Consider the following 20,837-nt stretch of genomic DNA (forward strand, 5'->3'; position numbering starts at 1 on the left):
CTGGAGCTGCTGAAGCAACACCACAGAAGTGCAGGATGAGACCAGGGAAAGAGCTCATGGGTCTCCTTCAAGCCCTTCACTCCCTTGAGTGAGGGATGCAAAGAGGGACACGGGCGGTTGGTGTCATCACACTGAGCAGCAGCTCTCCTCACCTCCACTATGGGACTGTTAAAACAAACTCTAATTCACTTTGACAGCTGCCAAATAGCAGCATATTATGCAGCATCTTCCCTTAGACAAGCTCCGAGGGAGCAGGCAGAGGGAGTGGGGCAGCCAGTCACTGCCAGGGCATGACATGGAGCTTCAGAAAGGTAATTTTGGAGTTGGATGTGTGTGACATGCAGGGAAATAAACAGCCCTTTGGTCAGTTCTGGAAGCTATTCCCCATCTGCCTGCAGAACTTGGTTAAAGAAACAAAGAGGTGTAGCTGCTGGGTTTGCAGTGATCTCACCAGCAAGACAAGCCTCCACCAGTGGTTTCTAGGTTCTGGGGTTTCTAGAGCTGGTAGATGGAGGCAGGGAGATGAAGCTCAGAGTGCCAAACCCAACTATTTTGTACCCATTTGTTTAAAATACAGCTATTAATTTAGGGAGGGGATGCTGGAGAATCCAAGCCACCATATGCCTTCTGCTGTTGTCTTCTACCAAGCCCACAGCAGGTTGCCCTGGTTGCCTATGCACTCTGTGGATGTCCTTGGAGCATCTCAGCCTCCAGTGCTCAGTATGCTCAGCAGATATCCAGGAGGAGCTATTTATGGACTTATTCTACAGCCCCTGGAAGCCTTCACTGTACATCAAACTTGTAGCCAGCAAACTTCATATCCTCTCCTTCAGGCACAGGTTTATATGAAAACACCATCCCTTTATGTCTGACAAACCCATCACCCCTTCATTCAGCAGCTCCTTGTCCTACAGCACCTCTGTTGTGATTCCTATCAACTTGCTGCTGGCCTGGGGGAGGAATCAGGATAAAAGAGCTGCACTTGGCTTCCCAAAACACTTTTGCATGGGCACAGTCTCCTGTGCTTCACCTCAAAGACCCAGCATTTGAGCAGAGATACAGAATTGCTGGATTCTGATCCAGTTCTTATGGAAAACCTCCTGGGACAACACAATTCAGTGCGATTTCTCTCTGCCTTGATTTACCCATGTGTAACACAGGGCTATGACACAGCACGTGTGATAAGCACGCGCCTACCTCTGGCTGGTAAAGCCATTTGCACTCACAAGGCAGCAACCAGAGTTCCTGATTCCATTGAATGTTGAATGTTTCACTTAAAAAAGGGGAAATTAAACAGCTTGTTACAGTCCCCTTTGTAAAACTCAAGCTGCAGAGCTTTGTTTGACTATGACTAACTGAAGGTGTTACTGTGCAGTAATCCAAACCCGCTTCCTGCCAAGCAAAACAGAGTTCCCTGGAACAATGTGCTAAATGAAATGTAAATCCTACATACCAGCAACCCAGCAGCACTTCTGCCTTCAGACTCAACCAGATGTTCCATGCTTCAGGGTGCAGTAGACAAAGGGCAGCTCAGCAGAATGCAGTTGGTTTGGGGTAAATCCTTGTAAATCGGGCTTGCAACTTGAGCTGTGGTGTGCTGGGGAGTGGGAAAAGAGCAAGTGAGATTATAGCAGGAAAAGCAGGAAAGAAACTGGATATTTTGCTGAATTGACTTCAAATTCAGCTTCTTCCTTAAAAATTCCCATGTCTCACTTCCACACAAGGTCCCCTGAACATGCCACATTTGGAAGTAGTTGAAAGCTCAGGGCCCACGAACTGATTGCAAAATAGGAGATTCTCTTCAAACATTATTGTCTGATGCTAATGCAATACCCTGAGCACAGACGAACAAATGATTTCCTTTTACAACTGGGAAATAAGAGTAACATATTTATATTCCTCCTGTATGCTCAGCTATATGCAATCAACATAGAGATACAATTCCTGCACTGGAGAGCTTAACATTTAAGACATTCCTGTAAATAGGAGTAGTTTGAAGCTTTGTGCTCATTCACTTAAGGTGTACAAGGCTTTTTTGCAGGATTGCACAGTTAAAGCAAAGGAAATTCAGCAGAATCCAGGGATAACTTGTCACGTTTTGGTCTGTGTTGCTCAGGAGGAACCATTCCAAGAGAAGAATGGAGAGCTGGGGCTGAATGTGGAAGTGGTCTCGGCTTGGAGAATGGGGCAGGAATGGAAGGAAAAGGGACACTGATGTGACTGAGGTGTCACCCACAACCCACTACCCTTATTTTCCAGACACGAGCTTGGGCTAGAGAGGCCTGAACATGGGTTTCTGCATTTGTGTCCAGGAGAAAACTGATTTATCTGCACTGACTGCATTACCTGAAGCAAGGAGCTGTGACCACCCCAGCCCTGCTGTGTATGAACCACAAGGTACCTTGTACATACTCATTAACCACAGAATCATGGAATGGTTTGGGTGTGAAAGGACCTTAAAGCTCATCCAGTTCCAACCGCCTGCCACGGGCAGGGACACCTTCCACTAGAGCAGGTTGCTCCAAGCCCCTGTGTCCAACCTGGCCTTGAATACTGCCAGGGATGGGGCATTCACAACTTCCTTGAGCAACCTGGTCCAGTGCATGGCAAAACTATCACCTCTAAACCAGCAAAACCTGATATACTCATCAGCATCCATGCCAATCTGCCATGCAGCCTGCTGTAACAGCCACGCCAGCTTCTGCAAGGGTATTTATAGAGGGAAAGCAGCCATGAGGGGTTTACTGAAGAAGCAGTGGAGGTTGGGTATGAATCCAGAGGCAGTTGGGTACCCACCTTTGCTGAACTGCATTGGCCAAACACCCGCTAAGGTTGAAACTGCAGCTTCTGAACCCAGGCTATGGAGCAGCCTTGCTTTTTGTTCTGTCAAAATCAATGATATTAAAAAGGTGCATTGAAAGCTGTGGTTGTTCAGCTTGAAAGAACTATATGGGAAAGAAACTACTTAATAAAAAGCAGAGTTGTTTTACAGGCTTTGCTGGAATTTAAGGTCAGGCTATCTGAATCTATCCATTACTTACCATGAGCTGTGTTGCTTCGTTCGGTTCATCCTATTTAAACACCAAAACCACCTGGCCACACTGTGAACATGCAGGGTGAGGTAAACCAGAGCTCTTCCATGGACTTACTCCACACTGCGGCAACAAGTCATGTTGTCTTCTCTGCGTGCAAAGATCCATGCTGTAATAGGAATAGCAAATGCCCCCTCCTCATGGGAAGCTGCTTGGGCAAAGGGGCTTCACTATCTGCTCTGTAAGTAGACGGTAATGAAAATTAATCAATCAGGACAAACATTAATTCAAGAGGTTTATTTACTTGTCAGAGCTCCTACTCCACGTACAGGAAAACAAATGTTCACACATTACTCTCAGCTTCAGCTAGCTCTCAATGATTATATTGTGGTTTCCTGATGACTCCTCACTGGGTTGTTTAAATACACTTGCAAATCCAAGAATTGGGACTCGTCCCTTCAAAAAAACCACATTTTATTAAATAACAAATAGTTTTGGAACTAGTTTTCACTCTCTGAACACTTCACAAAGTCCCTCTTCAAAGTAATTCACCACTTCTACACTATAGACAATATTATCAGAGACCTTGATGCTCCCGCACCTCAATTAAATCTATAATATAGGAGGGGGAGAAAAGAGAGAAGTTAATGGAAGATGTGGTCATGTGGCTGTTAGGAATAAAATCTACACCGTTTCCCAGCTGAGAGTGCCTGGGGAAATAATTTTTAGCATTGGGAAATATAGAAATTACTTTTTAATCAAGTTATAAATAAATAACTTTTTGGGGGGAGAGTTAATTAGAAATGGATTTAAAAGTAATATTTGATAGACTTTGCTTTGTGGAAAAGAAATAGATATATAAAAATCACTGTTCCTGTTAGGCAGAAAGTTTCGGTGTAGTCATGACAAAGGCTTGGCTGGTAGTGGCCATCAAGGGTTGGTCTTCTTCCGCCCTGATGGGATTGGAGGTAGGACAGGTTTGGAGTGGGAGCCGGGCCAGTTGCTGAGCTGAGGCACGTGAGAACCAGGCTTGGACTTGCTGTGTTTTCTCTGAAGATTGTCACCAGAGAATTCAGTCTCTGCAGAAATAAGTGAAGAAGCACTAAGAGGGGGTTATAGAATCATAGAATCCCAGACTGGTTTGGGTTGGAAAGGACCTTAAAGCTCATCCAGTTCCAACCCCCTGCCACGGGCAGGGACACCTTCCACTAGAGCAGGTTGCTCCAAGCCCCTGTGTCCAACCTGGCCTTGAACACTGCCAGGGATGGGGCAGCCACAGCTTCCACAAATCCTATCTCCAGCCGAAAGCCAGTGTTTTGGGTGGTGAGGGAAGAGTAACATCTTCAGGTAGTGACTGCCCTACCTCTACATATGGAAGAGTAGCTTTACACCTAAGCAGCCACTACCTTTAATTTCTCCTGAAGTTCATTGAGAGAAAGCTGCTGTATTGAGTGTGTTGCATTCACACTCTGATGAATCTGCCACATCATATCCTTGCTTCTTAAATGTGTCATTACCAGAAGCATGAAGAAGCTCCTCTGTCACCCAAATAAAACTACTGTTGTTATAATAAGATACACAGCCTGAGCAAAGCTGTTACATAGAATATAGAATAGAATCAGCTGGGTTGGAAAAGACCTTTAAGATCATCAAGTCCAACCTTTACCCCAGCAGTGCCAAGGCCACAACTAACCCATGTCACTGAGGGCCTCATCTACACGGTTTGTGAACACTTCCAGGGATGGTGTTTCTACCACTTTCCTGGGAAGCCAGTTCCAAATGGTTTAAAATATGTTCCGATATGGTTCAAACCTTTCAATCTGTCCACTCCATCTTCAGCTCCTCTTGGATCTTGATGCTCAGTTTTGGCTTCTTCAGTGGGGTGAGCATGGGGAACAGGGCTCTGAACCAGGAGACCTTCCGCAGCAGATTCACCAGATAAGACCAGAAATCGTCCACTGGCAGGACCACATTCTTTGCAGCTGAGAGGAGGAAATGATTCATGCTTTGAAGTAGCAATAAAATAGCACACGCACCAAGCCTGACAATATCACTGATGTTGCAGTCACACAACTCAGTCAAGAGTCAGAAATAAATCCCAATACTTATCAGTTACACAAAGCTTTACACATTACAAAACTAGTGCTAGCAAACACAACTACTACCTCTCTCAATCTGAATTTATTGATTTAATCAATCACATGACAGTGCAAAAGAAGTTCGTGCCAGTGCATCAGCTTCAGATCTGAGATCAGAACTCAGAGCTCCTTGTTTCCAAATCCATCTTCAATGTTCTCTCTTGGTGAGAGAAAGAAGATAGGAATTGCCTTGAAAAGAAGTGTTTCTGTAGCGCCCCAGTGACAACACAAACCATGAGTAGCCATTTACCAGTGAATAGTACCCAAGGTACCTCTGACCTGTTATGTCTCTTGCAGAAAAGCCAAAACCTGAGTGGTCTGACACCCTGACAATGATAACGATCACGTTGTAGCTTGTTCTGATAAAGACTTCCCATTTCCATCTATATCCTATCAATTTATTTCAAGAAAAGCAAGGAAAAGGCCTTGATTGATATGGAAGGATCAATAACTACATATTTAATGCAAACCTGTTATATTTTTCTGAAGCAATGCTTAAAAGTAATTCATAGTGTCAGTCTCCATACAGAAAGGACTGTTCTGGTCTAGGCGAGAGAAACTAATTCATAGATTTATGAATCTAGGGGGAAGATTATTCACCCTGACCTTACCCGTGGGACAGGCCAAAGTAATTTCACCCTCTAATTCTTGCAAGGAGCATTTAAGCTTGTGAGAATAACTGTGATTACAATGTTGTGGGGAAAGGAAAGTAAGTATTTCAGTGGTATTTTAATAAATCCATACAATAAGAAGAAAGGATCATGAATAATGAGATAAAACAGTGAGGTGCTCCCAGAAGAAACAGGTAATTATCTTGTCACTAGATAGATGTACTATGGAAGTCTATGGGTATTTTTCTGTTGCCTTCAAGGTAAAGAAGTGTTTTATCCTGTAATGTACTGAGTGCTTTCGTCTTCTCTGAGGTCCACTGCGTCCAAGGATGCTCATCAAACACTCAGTGCTCCAGCCAAGTGCTTAACCCTAGTTGTAATCTCATTTTAGCTGCCTGTAATACTCATCAGACATAACTGTGGTAGGGATAAGAAATTACTAGAAGTAGTAAATCCAGGCTTAGTATAAACAGTAGCTTGGACTCTTCAACAGCATCTATTCCAGTTTCTAAAAGGCTGACTACTGCTTTTTGCTTCAGAGAACATGATCACGCATCCGCCTACAAATAAAGGCTAAAAATAGATATCATATAGTTAGGATTAACCCCTGTGGATCTCTATCTGCAACTACTTGAATGCACTATGTTAAAAACCAGCATCTGAAGGTGCTGAACAACAATCTTTAGTGCCTTTCTCCTCAGCTGTCCCTTTCTTAAAGGGCAGAAGACAAGGTAGACTATGGAAATAGTTCACGTACCACTTGGCAGGGTGTAAAGGGAATGTAGGAACTCAGGCTTTTCTAGTACAAGTGTTATAGGAAGCATTTAATTTAATTAAGGATTCTTGTAAAGCTGCTTAATGAGAATGACATCAAAGATAAGCGGGAAACTAGAGCTTATGAGGTCTCTGCCATGGAGATGTCCAAGGTTTTTGAGAGTGGTGGAGCAGAGGAGCTGAGAACTTGCCTCTCCTTTATGCTTTTGCCAGGTGACCTGTAAATGAGTTTGGATAAGGTATCTTTAGTCCTCCCCTGACAGCCTCAGCACAGGCAAGAGACCTATTATAGGGGAAGCAGGCATGCTGGGGGGGTTGGAACTAGATGTTCCTGAGGTCCTTTCCAACCCAAAACGTTCTATGTGTCCTAACTTTGAAGTTTTCCCTTAGTAATGAGTTGAGGAGTAAAGCACTGGCCTGCTATAGATCCTGTTTAGATTCTGGTTGCACTGGACTGCCAAACCCTAACATACATCATTGCACATGATGTTGTAACATTTCAGTGATGGACATTTTTCATTTGATTGTGTTTGTCAGGAATGGGGATGTGCAAATTCAATATTTGAGTCAGTTCCCTGTGACATGGTAGGTGAGGTTCTTACTCCACCCTCAAACTTGCAAACAGGTTTAGTACAGAAGAAGTTAATGGGAGTCCTGACATGGAGAATGTTGTCTCCTTTTCTTCTGTGTGTAAAGATGCTTTTACAGGAATAAAAATTGTGGCGCTTGCTCTAATTTTGTCTACTTTCTATTTCTGTCACCAGTAGAAGTAAACGGAATGTAACAGTGGGGTGAGGTTTGAAGAGCCCAGTACTGAGGCACAGTCCACAGCCTGTATGTAGAAGAAGAAATTAGGGAGAAGAAATTAGAAGAAGAAATGGAGAGGGACTCTTTAGAAGGGCATGTAGTGATAGGACAAGGGGGAATGGCTTTTTAAACTACAAGAAGGGAGATTTAGATTAGATATAAGGAAGAAGTTCTTCCCTGTGAGGGTGCTGAGGCGCTGGCACAGGGTGCCCAGAGAAGCTGTGGCTGCCCCATCCCTGGCAGTGTTCTATGATTAGGAAGTTTCTACTCTCCAACTCACTACATTTTGCCCCTCCTCTCTTCATTATGCTGTAACCAGATTGTTTCAATAACCTCTCAAATACTTCTGCTTGGTAAAAGTGAGCGATGAAATACAGCAGAGAGGGACCCAAAGAATTTATCATTGCCTGTGGCGAGTAGCAGTGCTTTAAAGTACAGTCGCAAGATCTATTGCCCTAAAGGACTGCTGCTCACCAAAGGCAATGATAAATTGCTGAAGCCTATGAGTGAAAACAAATGGCACCTCAGGCAACCATAATCTACACTTCCACGTGTGGGAGAGGTCAGCCTCCAGCAGAGGACTTCAAAAATCCCTGGAAACTGGCACAGTGTTTTCATTAGTGAGATCAGGAAAGACCAGGTCATCGTAAGTTACTTCCCAGGAGAAGACCATAGCTATAGTCTTAGCAATGCAAAGAAGCCATGGATGTAATTAGAAACTGTCCTGCTGAGACCTGCGGGTCAGTGGGCAGATGTCTAAACGAAACCTTTAATTTTCACTCTGGAGTAAATGCAATCATTTCACTTGTAAAGCAGAAGTAACAGACAACGGCAGGACTTGGATCCAACTAGTGGTGGTGACCTGAAGAATAATGCTGCCGTTTCCACACCACAGCTCAAGCTTAAATGAAAACTGCCAGATTTGAGAAATAATGCAAAATATTTGGACCTGGACACAGTGTTGCCCAGTGAGATATGAGACTTAATCTGCAATCCCTGCTCTTGGAAAGCAGTACTTCATTCACTGACTATGCCTGGAGGTCAACACATTCATGTTCTTACCCCTTGATGGCTTTTTTTAGTTTACTCTTTCTTCCATTCCAAATGTTGACAGCATGAAATTGGAGAGAAAGAAGAAGAAAACATTAAAGCACCTCAATATTCAAACAAGATCACTGCAGGCTGTGCTACAATGCTTCAGAAATGCGGGGGTTTTCAAATGCATCTACACAACAGTGTTTCCATCCATCACTCCTATAAGCAAATTCCTTCCCATCTTCCCATATTTCCCTCGCAAAAGGAGTTGACAACATGACTCTCTACCATTTTGCTGTAGGCCATGCTGCATGCATGGAAAATGAATCAGATTAGCAGTTTGCTTTTCCTCTCCTCACAGTTGTTTTCCCACTGTGTTATTAACAGCGCTAAATGAAAACACTGCTAAAGTCAAAACACCACAATGTGGTGGAGTGGAAAGACATATTTATTCCCATATGTGAAGGGTAAGACCTTTACAACTCATCAGAGCTTCACACTCATTTGAATTATAGGTCTTGCTTCTTCCTGCTAAGGACAGATGATGCATAATCCCTCAGCAACTTATTACGCACTTGGTTTCTCTCACCCACTCATTCTGTCCCCCTTCAGCACACTCCACCGTGGCACAAATACTCAGGACAAATGAGTCTGCAGAGGCCTGTGCTTTTGCCCTTTTTACAGCATGCTAATTAACTACTTGTAATTACAGTGGCAGGTAGTACATCACAGCGAGGGCACAGTCTCTCTAGGATAGAAAAGGAACACAGGGTTTTTTACAACAGGAAGTTTATCTCAAAGTTCTGTTTAACAGATGAAGGATAAGGTGAATGGGTTGAAATCTTATAAAGATGCTCAGCATTTCTCACTGGTCTGACTTCAGGTGAAAAGCGGCCTCCTGTGTGTTTAGGAAGTTATTTAACACTGATTTTTACAAGGTGTGAAAAGACAGAGGTGGTGTGTTCAAATAAAGCAGGGAAGGTATCTGGGTTTGTATGGGATGAGAACAGGATACCAGACATGGCACTGAACCCATGATCCAATTCAAGTTACCAATGGCTGGCTCACTCTAAGCCATTCAACGTAGCTCATTCCGGTTGAAGCTTTCAGATGAGCTTTGTGGTAGGTTCTTAAGAGTGAGCAGAGCTATTTCCTAGTGTGGATGGAGGATCTGGTGTGTTACGCTTCACTAGGTCATGCTGTGTGGCATCCGGCTGCTTCTATGTATCCCATCTGGGCATGGGATTACAACAGATGGCCAGGAGAGAGGAAAAAACAAAGCTTATCCAGGGTACAGCATATCCTGCATACAATGTCACTTGCCACAGCAGCAGACAGGCTTGTTGGCAGCCAGAGCTCAGATGTACTTATGAAACAGGACCATTAGAGTAAGTCACAGCCATCCTGTGAGAGGCAATGTGTAGCTGCAGATCCAATCAGGAAAACACAGCTGAAGGCCTAAAAGGCACTGAAGGTGTAGCCTCTTCAAATCTTCTTCTACCTTCACCTCTCTACAAGCTTTAAATGCGATAGTTGTTTCCCTCCCATGCCTCAGAGCCTGCTTAGCTGTGGTACAAGTAAATAGGGATGTTCATCACTCATGAGCAGAGATGCTGGACAAGATACGAAGCATAGTAGCAGTAGCTGAGATAGTAAGAGAAGGTAAAGGTATTGCAGAGCTCAGTATCCTGATGAAGCCTGATGTTATCATGGGTAAGGTATGGATGTGAAGATCATGATATCACCCAGGGCCTCCTAAACGGCAACTATGGTAGTCCTCTAAAGAGAGAATGAGAAATAATCCTGATAGCAATATCTGATAAATTTGGTTTAAAACCATATTTATCACTCAAGTTCTGTTTTTCTATACCTGGACCAAGTTTCTTTCAGCATCTTTTTCCCTTCAAACCTCCTTTTGATAGAAAGCTCTTGAAGTTCCCTTTCTGTGTATGTGATTTATGGTGTCTAAATGAAACCATTCCATGAATGACAAGACTTTGGTTTATGCTGCAGTGACACGTGCTTAATAAGGCTGTTGATGTAACAGATGAGACAACTGCATTAGCTTGGGAAATGGTTTTAGTTCTTGCACTCTGCAGCATTAACCTTCTTTCCACCCAGCGATGATCTGCTGTCTCAGAAGCTGAACTCACCGGCTCTCCGGGTTACTCAGGGGGAAGCTCTGGTCTTGGGTCACATTCCTTCCATCTGAGAGCAGAGAAGCATATATTGTTGGTTCCAGGAATTGCTGATGGAAGCTGCCTGGTACAGGAGTGACTGCCAGGTCCCTGAAATGATGCAGAAAGAAAAGAAAGTGCTTGTTACATGCATTTATATACTGTGCTAGCTTCATTAGAGCTTAGTGAGTTCACAGGACCTGTTCAGCTGGAGGGGAGTGTTATCTCCTGTGGGAGAGAACAGCAATAAGCAGTTGGGGGTAGTAATCCAGGCTCTGTTTATAGCAAATAAAGAGGAACAGTCACAGCTACAGTAGGAATAAACTCAAGCTTAAGTAGGGATCTAAAGCAGATTGGGTGAATCACTCTTCACTGAGACAGCAGTGTAGGGCAACTAGTTCAGACAGAGACATTTTTATTAGACACCCAAAATTGGGTGAGATTAATCCCACCCCTTGTGACTAACTCACAAAGTGAGAAGTTTCATCATCACTGCCATGTATAACACCTAAACCAAACCAGTGTTGACACCACTTTATTATTGCAGTAATTGACACCAATATTTATTATTATAGACTTGCACCACAAAGCTAAAACCAAAGAGAATCATAGAATGGTTTGGGTTGGAAGGGTACTTAAAGCTCATCTAGTTCCAACCCCCTGCCACAGGCAGGGACCCCTTCCCCTAGACCAGGTTGCTCTAAGCCTCGTCCATCCAAAGGCCATTAAGGCACAAGTACATCACTGCCAGCTTCACACAGGTAACAGAGAGGCTGGAATCTCACACTGTCTTTTCACACCTCCTCATCTTGCCAAAGCAGGACTGTTCCCCTCTATGAGTCTTCCGGTGCTTCAGTGATGAAGCTTTCCCCACTCCTCCTCTGAAGTCTGTCCCTAGCCCAACACACTGCATTGCAAGCCAGGTTTTTCCACTCTTTGCCTTTAAATTTCCCCTTCTTTAGTTTCTTCTTCTTATTAATACCTATAAATAAAGCTTCCTTAGTGTAAGGCCTCAAGCTGTTATTGTTTCACTGTCAAGCAACCACCAGCTGGTAATGGTGTTTGTTTGTTACCAGCTCAGATCAGAATCTGAACCAATTACATAGGAGAAAGGGCCTGATTCCTTTACTGGCCCCCAGAGCAGAGTGCTCTCAGAAATCAGTTCTTGTAAACCCATATGATGGAAATGAAAATAATAAGAAACAAAGAAAAGCTCAGCAAAGAACTCTGATGTACAGCACAGAAACACACCATCTGACAGGGGAGGTTAAAGCAGGAATCTGACGGCAGGATTGAAGGACAACCATGGGAAAATGGACTCTACTTCCTGGAGCAAAGGTTTGGATTCAGAACCTGTGACCCACCCTCAGAAGCTACAACTCAGTTGATAAATAAACTTCAAGCAACATGCCCGACAGCTATAAAAAAGATGCAATTTTAGAGGTGTGATAGGGATGATTTTTTCACCTTTTGTCTCTGCACTAAATGTCTTCTTTGTGTCGTCTCTCATGTTTTGTACTATTATTATAGGTATTTAGGCTCAGAGTAGAATTCAAATTGCACCAGGATGCCTCAGCTCAAAAAAACAGGGAAAACAGAGTGGAAAAGTTAAGTAGCACCTGTGAAATTTCCATGAGGTCAGAACAATGCCCTGGTTTCATCATTAAGAGAGGCATAGACATAACACTGAAAGAGGAAGAAGTTCTTCCCTGTGAGGGTGCTGAGGCGCTGGCACAGGGTGCCCAGAGAAGCTGTGGCTGCCCCATCCCTGGCAGTGTTCAAGGCCAGGTTGGACACAGGGGCTTGGAACAACGTGCTCTAGCGGAAGGTGTCCCTGCCCGTGGCAAGGGGTTGGAACTAGATGAGCTTTAAGGTCTCTTCCAACACAAACAGTTCTATAGTTCTCTGGAAACATTTGCACATAAATCTTATGTTCACAGCAGTCAAATCCAACCTGAAGAGTGTCTCAGCCACAGGCAGACCATAGAAGCATAGAAGAGAGTCACAGAATGGTTTGGGTTGAAAAGGACCTTAAAGCTCATCTAGTTCCAACCTCCTGCCACGGGCAGGGACACCTTCCACTAGAGCAGGTTGCTCCAAGCCCCTGTGTCCAACCTGGCCTTGAACACTGCCAGGGATGGGGCAGCCACAGCTTCTCTGGGCACCCTGTGCCAGCACCTCACCACCCTCACAGTAAAGAACTTCTTCCTTCTATCTAACCTGAACTTACCCTTTTTCAGTTTGAACCCATCACCCCTTGTCCCATCATCACAGTCCCTGATGAAGAGTCCCTCTTCAGCACCCTTGTAGCCCCCTTCAGATACTGGAAGGCTGCTATAGACCTTCTCCCTTCCCAGTTCTGGCAGTGAAACTGTAAAGTGTATGAATTTCTTCCAACTCAGAGAAGCAAGACTACATGTTATAAATCCTCCTCTCGGCGCTGCCTGCTCTTGCTTCCTCCAATTCTATTTAGATGGAATAAAGAAGTTAATCATTAGCTAAAGGCCTGATTTGAAGGAGACTTCAACCCAACCTTGTATTTATTACTCTCAAATACACAGACAACTAGTGAAATTGCTCAGAGCAAACCACTGAGTGTTGCCTGTACATTATGTTAGGCAATGAGACATCAAAATGACTTCAATTACACCTGCACACAGCCCCAGGCAAAAAACAGAGGCCAGGTTTCCAGTAATTTGAGTTTAAGAATCTACATTTATGTATATAAGCCCGAGGGGCTGCAATAAATAAAATAGGTTAGATTCTTGTGTGACACCACTTCTAACATTCTCATGCTCAAGAAAACCCAGCAATATATTTCAGTTTGGATTAAAGTGTGTAATGATGAGTTTTAACATTGAAGAATCTTTTTAATATTTACAGATACACAAGAATTCAAAACATACCTTAGGAACTTTCTTGGAATGTATCATTTTTGACATCAGTTTCATGAATTTCGTAGAATTTAGATTCATTCCTAACTGAAGCAGGGTTCTCATTCTCTGCAGCAGTGCTGCTCAAAACAAGCTGAGCTGCTTCTGCCCTCTACCATTTCTGGTCCCCAGCCACCTATTTACATTCCCAGTCCTCTCTCAGCATGATGCCAGCACAAAGTGGTTCTTCCTATTATGCAGATTGGATATTAGGAACTATTTCTTCACCGAGAGGGTGGTCAGGCATTGGAACAGGTCATGCTTTGCCTAGAAAGGTTGAACCAGATGAACCTTGAGGTCCCTTCCAAGCTGGTGTTCTATGATTCTATGAACCACTCTTCTATGAAGATCCATGGAACCCTAGGTGAGCTTTTCCAAGGTGAAAACCCCTCTCTGATGGATATTTAAAACTTGATTCAATTCTGTGTAAATAAACCTGCTCAACAGAACAACTCTGCACTAGCACTGGAGTGGACCTCTTGATCTACCAGGTTCTCCACTATTTAATTGTAACAAACCAGGATTCAGCTTCTCTCTCAGCATTTCAACCATTTTATAACATTCATATTTATGGCCCCTCTTGACATAACCTCTTGCACGGAATGGGATGTTGTCTACTCTTGCCTCCAATTCCACTGAGTGCGTCTATCCCTTGAGGCCTGGTAATTGCAAGTGCTGATTGGGGGTGACAGGATTTGCTCTCACCTGCCTGACAGCTCTGCCGAAGCAGCCTGATACTTAACTCCAAAATCAGCTTCCAAAACATCTGTGTTGTGGAATAAAAGGAGCAAAGAGCAACAAGCAAGCAGACTAGGATGAACAGTTCATACTGCAACGCTAAATAAAACCCAAGACATCCATCAAAAGAAAACACTGATTTCTATTCTTCTTCTCATTTCAGCATAGTTTAAAATGCATGAACCAGCTACTTAAAAACCCTTTTCTATAAGTAAAGATTTGGAAAATGCATCATAATTAGATTAGATGTTATTTTATTATTTTATTACTTTATTATTTTATTGTTATAATTATGATTATGATTGTAATTAGATTAGATATTAGGAAGAAATTCTTCCCTGTGAGGGTGCTGAGGCACTGGCACAGGGTGCCCAGAGAAGCTGTGGCTGCCCCATCCCTGGCAGTGTTCAAGGCCAGGCTGGACGCAGGGGCTTGGAGCAATCTGCTCTAGTGGAAGGTGTCCCTGTCCATGGCAGGGGGTTGGAACTGGATGAGCTTTAAGGTCCTTTCCAACCCAAACCAGTCTGGGATTCTATGATAATTCTGCATCTGCACAGAATTTGGCCACTGGTTTTCTAGAGACAGTTTAATTCAGTAGGGTTGTTTTGGTTAAGAGTCAATCTCCAGACTTTGTCATTGGAATGATTTTCATAAAATACATCTGGCATCTACAACTGGTAACTGCATTTGTACAGGTCTGAAATGGGCTGAAAGGAATGAACTTTTCTATCCTTTCTGATGATTGCTGCTTTAGAGGCCTATGTGATACTTTAAATGTCAACACTGTGAGCCTTTTCATGGCAGGTAGGAAAAGTAAGCAAAGAAGAATTCAGATTAGGAAGATTTACAAGCAGGGAAAGGCAGGAGTGCCACAAAAGGTCAATCAAAGAAGGTACATTGAGATTCATAGACTTTTAACACCATTTTTGCATCGCTGTGAATATAAGGAAGAAGAAGGGAGTCAGGATAGAACCCAATTTCTAAAATAAAAAAATAAAACAAGTAAAAAATAAAATTAGGAAGTGGAATCAGCTTTCAGAATTCGTATTTTAAACAGAGATATCCATGGATTCTATTTTAAACAGAGAGACACTGCGGCAAACAACCTTGTGCTGAGCGTGGCTGTGACTTTCCGACACTAATTACTAGTAGTGCTAAAACTCATGTGGGAGACTGTGAGCTGCCAGAAAAATGATCCCTTTCTGCTCTCTCAGAGAAGACACATGTGACAATTTCATAGTTTTAGACAAGTTCCTTGTGGATGGCTCTGCCTCATACATTTTTGGTATATATTTTGAGACTGCTACACTCCCAAGTCAAAAGGCAGGCAGAGTGTGATTTATTTGTAGGGCTGGACTTAAAAGTGATTGATAGAAAGGAGAGTTGTCTCTGAGATTTGCAATCCCTGACAGCTTCTAATAATTCATCCTTTTGAGCAGTGGAGAAGAAACCTTAAACAAGGCATTTTTCACTTTATTGCAAAGGACTTAGCTGAAAGCATTCTACTTTTTACCTTTGAAAGAGCTGGACATATGCATTAGGTGCCTTCCCTGACAGAGCCTGACGTGCTGCACAGAAACGTCTTTGGAAAGAAGCTTCTTCCTGATAAAGAAATATGAGCAACTTTAGACAGCAGCTTAAAAGTATATATGGTAACTTAATTGGTTATGATACTCCTCTTTTTTGCTGACACTCCAGAGTGTATGAATTGATAGATTCTGGGAAAATAGCAGAGCTATATTATAACTAACAAGGTGCTAAATGTGATTCACCAGTCTACACAAACCCAATTTTGTGTTGAAACTTTGCTGGCTTTGAAAAATGAAGATCTTTACCTCCAGTGAAGCTCCATTTCTTCATAGTAGTCAAAATGTGTGAGGAGGTAATAGGAAGAAATATCTTCAAGGAACTACTTTCGATGCTTCCCAACCTCCCTGTGTGTTAGAGTGGGGATGATTCTAGCTATGCTGTCGTCTTAAGCTTCTTTTCACCAGCAAGGGACTGAATACAGTAGAATTTGCCTCTGCCTCATCTTAAATACACCGTCTCCTTGCTCTAGCAATGCAGAAAACCTGCTTTACCAACTCTATATCAAGCAACATCCCCCCCCCAATGAAGGAATTACCTTTTGCAAGTTTTAGTTAAAACGACTTTGTATGATGAACACATGATGATCTCAGCAGGAAAATGTGGTCCTGAGTTCTAAGGGTGTGTTAACATGTGCTGTAGGACAATGTAATTTCTCAGGTCAGACAAATGCAGCACTACCATGTGCTTAAAACCATTAACATGTAAATCACAAAGTTATTAAATCCTGATTTGTTATCAACCGATAGCCATTGATAGTTATCAATTTAATAGCTAAATCACATGTCTGTAACAGAGGTGTTTTGCCATGTATGAGCAATGAAAGAGAATATAGCTAATCTGCTGAATGCTCACATAATGCCTACTGTGGATTCCTTCACTTTCCTTCATTACTTATGCTAAGTAAGGCTCTGCTTAGGTGCTCTCCAAGCTTGTGTTTTGTTTTCTTTTGGTGTTTTGTTGTGTTTTCTTTTGGTAAAGATATAGTTCTGACCTTTATTTCTGTGTGGATTACAGTTATAGACACCTTTCTGTTCATACCCTGTACAGTTAATTACAGCCATACAAAACTGACATGCTCACAAGGGATAAGGCTGCAAGGAATGACATCTACTGTCTATCCCTGAGCAGCAGATCCTGCTTCTTACTTTGCTTGTGGATGACTGCCATTAATTTCTTCCTATTCCAGTTCTACATGATGGGAGTGGAACGTGGCTACTGCAGTGACAGCACATTATTTGAGTGCCAAAAGCACTATCATCATTTGCAGTCCCAAATGTAATGGTTTAGACAAAATTTCACTTGAAGGCCACAGACATATTTATACTCTTCTCATTAAATATGGTCTAAGAGGCACCTGTGTTTCACCTTCAGTGTTTTACCATGTTGTCACTTCAGCTGATGCTGTAAAGCTTCCTCTGCATGTAAAAATATGTTGGAAACTTAGTGCAGTAAATAAGGAAAAGGTATTACCAGCCCTGAACAAGGAGACTAATAAGAAGGAGCCTTGCAGCCACTAAGCAAGTTAAAGCCAAGGTAAATGATGGCCTCCTTCATCATAAACCACTTCTCCCTGACTTGACAAAATGTAAACTTTCAAAATAGGAATAAAAAGAGATTAAATTAAAAGTGAGAAAAATAAATTCCAGGGGTAGGAGCGATGGCAGAGTGCCACCAAAGTGAGAAATACTCTGTCTTCTCTCTCATATTAAACTAACAAACCTTGGGATGAAAGAACCCTTGGGGTTTCTGGTCAAAGAGAAACTGAACATGAGCTGGCGATGTGCACTCACAGCCCAGAAACCAACCGTATCCTGGGCTGCATCAAAAGAAGCGTGACCAGCAGGTTGAAGGAGGTGATCCTGCCTCTCTGCTCTCCCCTGTGAGACCCCACTTGCAGCACTCTGTGCAGTTCTGGTGTCCCCAACATAAGAAGGACATGGAGCTGTTGGAGCAAGTCCAGAGGAGACCACGAGGATGATCAGGGGCTGGAGCAGCTCCCGTATGGAGACAGGCTGAGAACATTGGGGCTGTTGAGCCTGGAGAAGAGAAGCTGCGTGGAGACCTCAGAGCAGCTTCCAGTGTCTGAAGGAGGCTACAAGGATGCTGGAGAGGGGCTCTTCATCAGGGACTGTAGTGATAGGACAAGGGGTGATGGGTTCAAACTGAAACAGGGGAAGTTCAGGTTAGAGATAAGGCAGAAGCTCTTCCCTATGAGGGTGGTGAGGCGCTGGCACAGGTTGCCCAAAGAAGTGGTAAATGCCCCATTCCTGGCAGTGTTCAAGGCCAGGCTGGGCAGAGCCTTGAGTGATAACGTCTAGGGTAAGGCGTACATGGCAGGGGGTCGGAACTGGATGATCTTAAGGTCCTTTCCAACCCAAACTCTTCTATGATTCTATGAAACATGAAAATGAGCAACACTTGTGACAGTTTTGGAGCTCTGCATGGCTTGAAAGGATGTATTTCATTTCAGAAAACTGAAAGATACCTTTCTCCACATCTAAGAAAGCCTTTTTGAAAACCTGGAAAACAGGGGCAGGGGGGGTTCTGTTACTTTCCTCCATCTACAGCACTAATCCTAAACATCAGAGGTAGTTATAAATACAGAGGTAGTGGCAAAATTGTAGAGCGAGTCATGCCTGCCAAGCCATCATTCATCATAATGACATCATAACCCTGGAATGGAACAAAGTTTAAAGCTTTCATTTTTCTTTTCCCCCTTCTCCTGTCATAGTCATATAAAAAAAAGCATTAGACACAGCTGCTTCATAGCCCCAACTCCTCCACTGCCTACAAGGAGAATGAATGCCTGTAGGGAAAGGACTATTAGGGAGAAGGGGAAAAAAAAAAGGAAGAGAGATGAAGCTTGAAGTTGCAAGAGGTTATTTGAAATCCAAGCACGTTGTTGAATGTGTTGATTGGAAAAGTAAAAGCAGGTGAAAAATGTGTTTAAATTTGATCTCTGGCAGTTAGCACTAGGATACACTCTGAGGCTCAGCTGAACAGGTTTATCCACTGCCACAGGATGGCGTTCACAAGTAATCTTCATTGTCCTTTTAACTGCATCTTAGTATTTCCACTGAATAGGATCATTCCATATCTTGTTGTAGAGCTGAGAGGTGATATTCAGCTGCCTTACACCAGTACACAATTGGATGAAATCAACTGGATGAAATCGTGCCTTTTGACAAGGGCCTGTAGGGACACGACAAGGGGAATGGCTTTAACCTGCCAGAGGGGAGACTGAGATGAGCTCTGAGGCAGAAGCTCTTCCCTGTGAGGGTGCTGAGGTGCTGGCACAGGGTGCCCAGAGAAGCTGTGGCTGCCCCATCCCTGGCAGTGTTCAAGGCCAGGTTGGACACAGGGGCTTGGAGCAACGTGCTCTAGTGGAAGGTGTCCCTGCCCGTGGCAGGGGGTTGGAGCTGGATGAGCTTTAAGGTCCCTTCCAACCCAAACCATTCTATGATTCTAATTAGGATCAAAAGAGTCACTCTGGTGTAACCTTGAGCAGAAACAACGGCTTCTCCTCTCATCTGACTTTACCTGCCTCATTCTCGTCAATCTGCCTTTAAATCTAGGGAACTGATAAATATTGTTGAAATGAAACATGGCCAGAGAACAGGAGTCTATTTTCTCTGGAGAAAGAAAGGTCTGACATGTATTTTTTGCATACAACTAATCATTTCTGTCTAAGGTGAAAGTAAATGCTCCTTACCACGGAGCTCAGTTGTGCAGCATGTTTGTCTGAGATGCCTCCTGGGTAGCTTTTGTCAGAGAAGTCCAAGAACTCATTGATGGATGAAGACTGAGTAGTTCCAGTAGTTACACCACCAGGCGACAATCTTGGCTGTTGCAAGACCCGTATTCTGGAAGCTGGGGTGGAAAAGACACTCCTGAACAAAAACATTCTGAACACCACTTTGCTTACAGCAAGCAGAAAGAAACCAGTTATTTGCAACTATCATCAGCTGGCTTTTGGCACAGTTCTGGATTCACAAAAGATAACTCAAGAAAGTTTTAAAGGATTGATTATAAGGATATATATTGGATATAAGGAAGAAGTTCTTCCCTGTGAGGGTGCTGAGACACTGGCACAGGTTGCCCAAAGAAGTAGTAAATGCTCCATCCCTGGCAGTGTTTAAGGCCAGGTTGGACAGATTCTTGGGCAACATGGTCTAGTGTGAGGTGTCCCTGCCCATGGCAGGGGGTTGGAACAAGACAATCTTAAGGTCCTTTCCAACCCAAACCATTCTATGATTCTATGATATAAACTATGCAGGTCCCAAAAAGCTTTTAAACCTTCCAAGTACTTCACAGATATAGGGAATTTTCCCCTTCTACATTAATGGGCTAGGAAGAGATGCTTAGCATAGATGAGCTCACTTTGTTGTGGATGCTCTGATATGCAGCACTGTTATAACCTCTAAGCTAATTACTACCTACTCAGAAGTTTTAACCTTCTCAGAGGTCTTAGGGTGTGATGGGGAGTTGGTGTGAGGCACCTTTTCTTCAGTTATTTATCTGAATTTCTGTGATCAGAAATCCAAAGACTTGCACCATTGCTGTATTGCAAAGAAGCAAACATGAATGCGAGCCAGAAAGACACAACTAACTCAGTTTTCAAAAAGAATTACTTTCAAATTTGAATAAAAATTTGTAAATTGGGATTTATCCTTCTATAAAATGGTATCTAAATATTAAATTAAGCCACAGGAAAGATCTTATAAATACTGGGACATGGCAGTCTGCACAAATCCAAGCCTAAGAAAGGTTTAAGTGTATATCAAAGCACAAGAGCACACAACCTAAAAACTCATGTACGAATGCAGTGGATGACAAAGAGACACCCCATCCATATCCATGTTCATAAACTAAATCAGGTTATTTTTCACAGTATATAGGGTTATTTTTCATAGTATATACCTTTATTAAGAAGTTTCAATAGTCATCAGATGACTTTCAGCATAGCCATCATATATATATCTCCAGTGGCGAGGCACTGGAA

The 20,837-nt window shown here is 43.0% G+C and overlaps 1 protein-coding gene across 3 annotated transcripts in view; it reads right to left on the minus strand.

Annotated features, from left to right (window-relative positions):
* Positions 1–1,453: 1,453 nt before the first annotated feature.
* LRGUK (leucine rich repeats and guanylate kinase domain containing) overlaps positions 1,454–20,837 on the minus strand; it is a 55,690-nt gene continuing 36,306 nt past the window's right edge. Inside the window, exons 16-24 of one of the 3 annotated variants that reach the window (XR_003990721.1) lie at positions 19,548–19,705; positions 15,759–15,847; positions 10,551–10,685; positions 8,425–8,454; positions 4,845–5,014; positions 3,362–4,111; positions 3,042–3,271; positions 2,797–2,883; positions 1,454–1,597 (exon numbers count right to left, since the gene is read on the minus strand). Coding sequence is in view for 1 of the 3 variants with exons in the window: in XM_030480712.1 (XP_030336572.1) it covers positions 3,963–4,111; positions 4,845–5,014; positions 8,425–8,454; positions 10,551–10,685; positions 15,759–15,847; positions 19,548–19,705 (731 nt within the window). In the remaining 2 variants the exon portion in view is untranslated. Of the gene's footprint in view, positions 1,598–2,796; positions 2,884–3,041; positions 3,272–3,320; positions 4,112–4,844; positions 5,015–8,424; positions 8,455–10,550; positions 10,686–15,758; positions 15,848–19,547; positions 19,706–20,837 lie in introns of those variants that run through there. The other 2 variants (XR_004389889.1, XM_030480712.1) reach the window with 2 other exon arrangements.

The sequence above is a fragment of the Strigops habroptila genome, chromosome 3 (genome assembly GCF_004027225.2).
Source record: "Strigops habroptila isolate Jane chromosome 3, bStrHab1.2.pri, whole genome shotgun sequence".
NCBI classification, from domain to species: Eukaryota; Metazoa; Chordata; class Aves; order Psittaciformes; family Psittacidae; genus Strigops; species Strigops habroptila.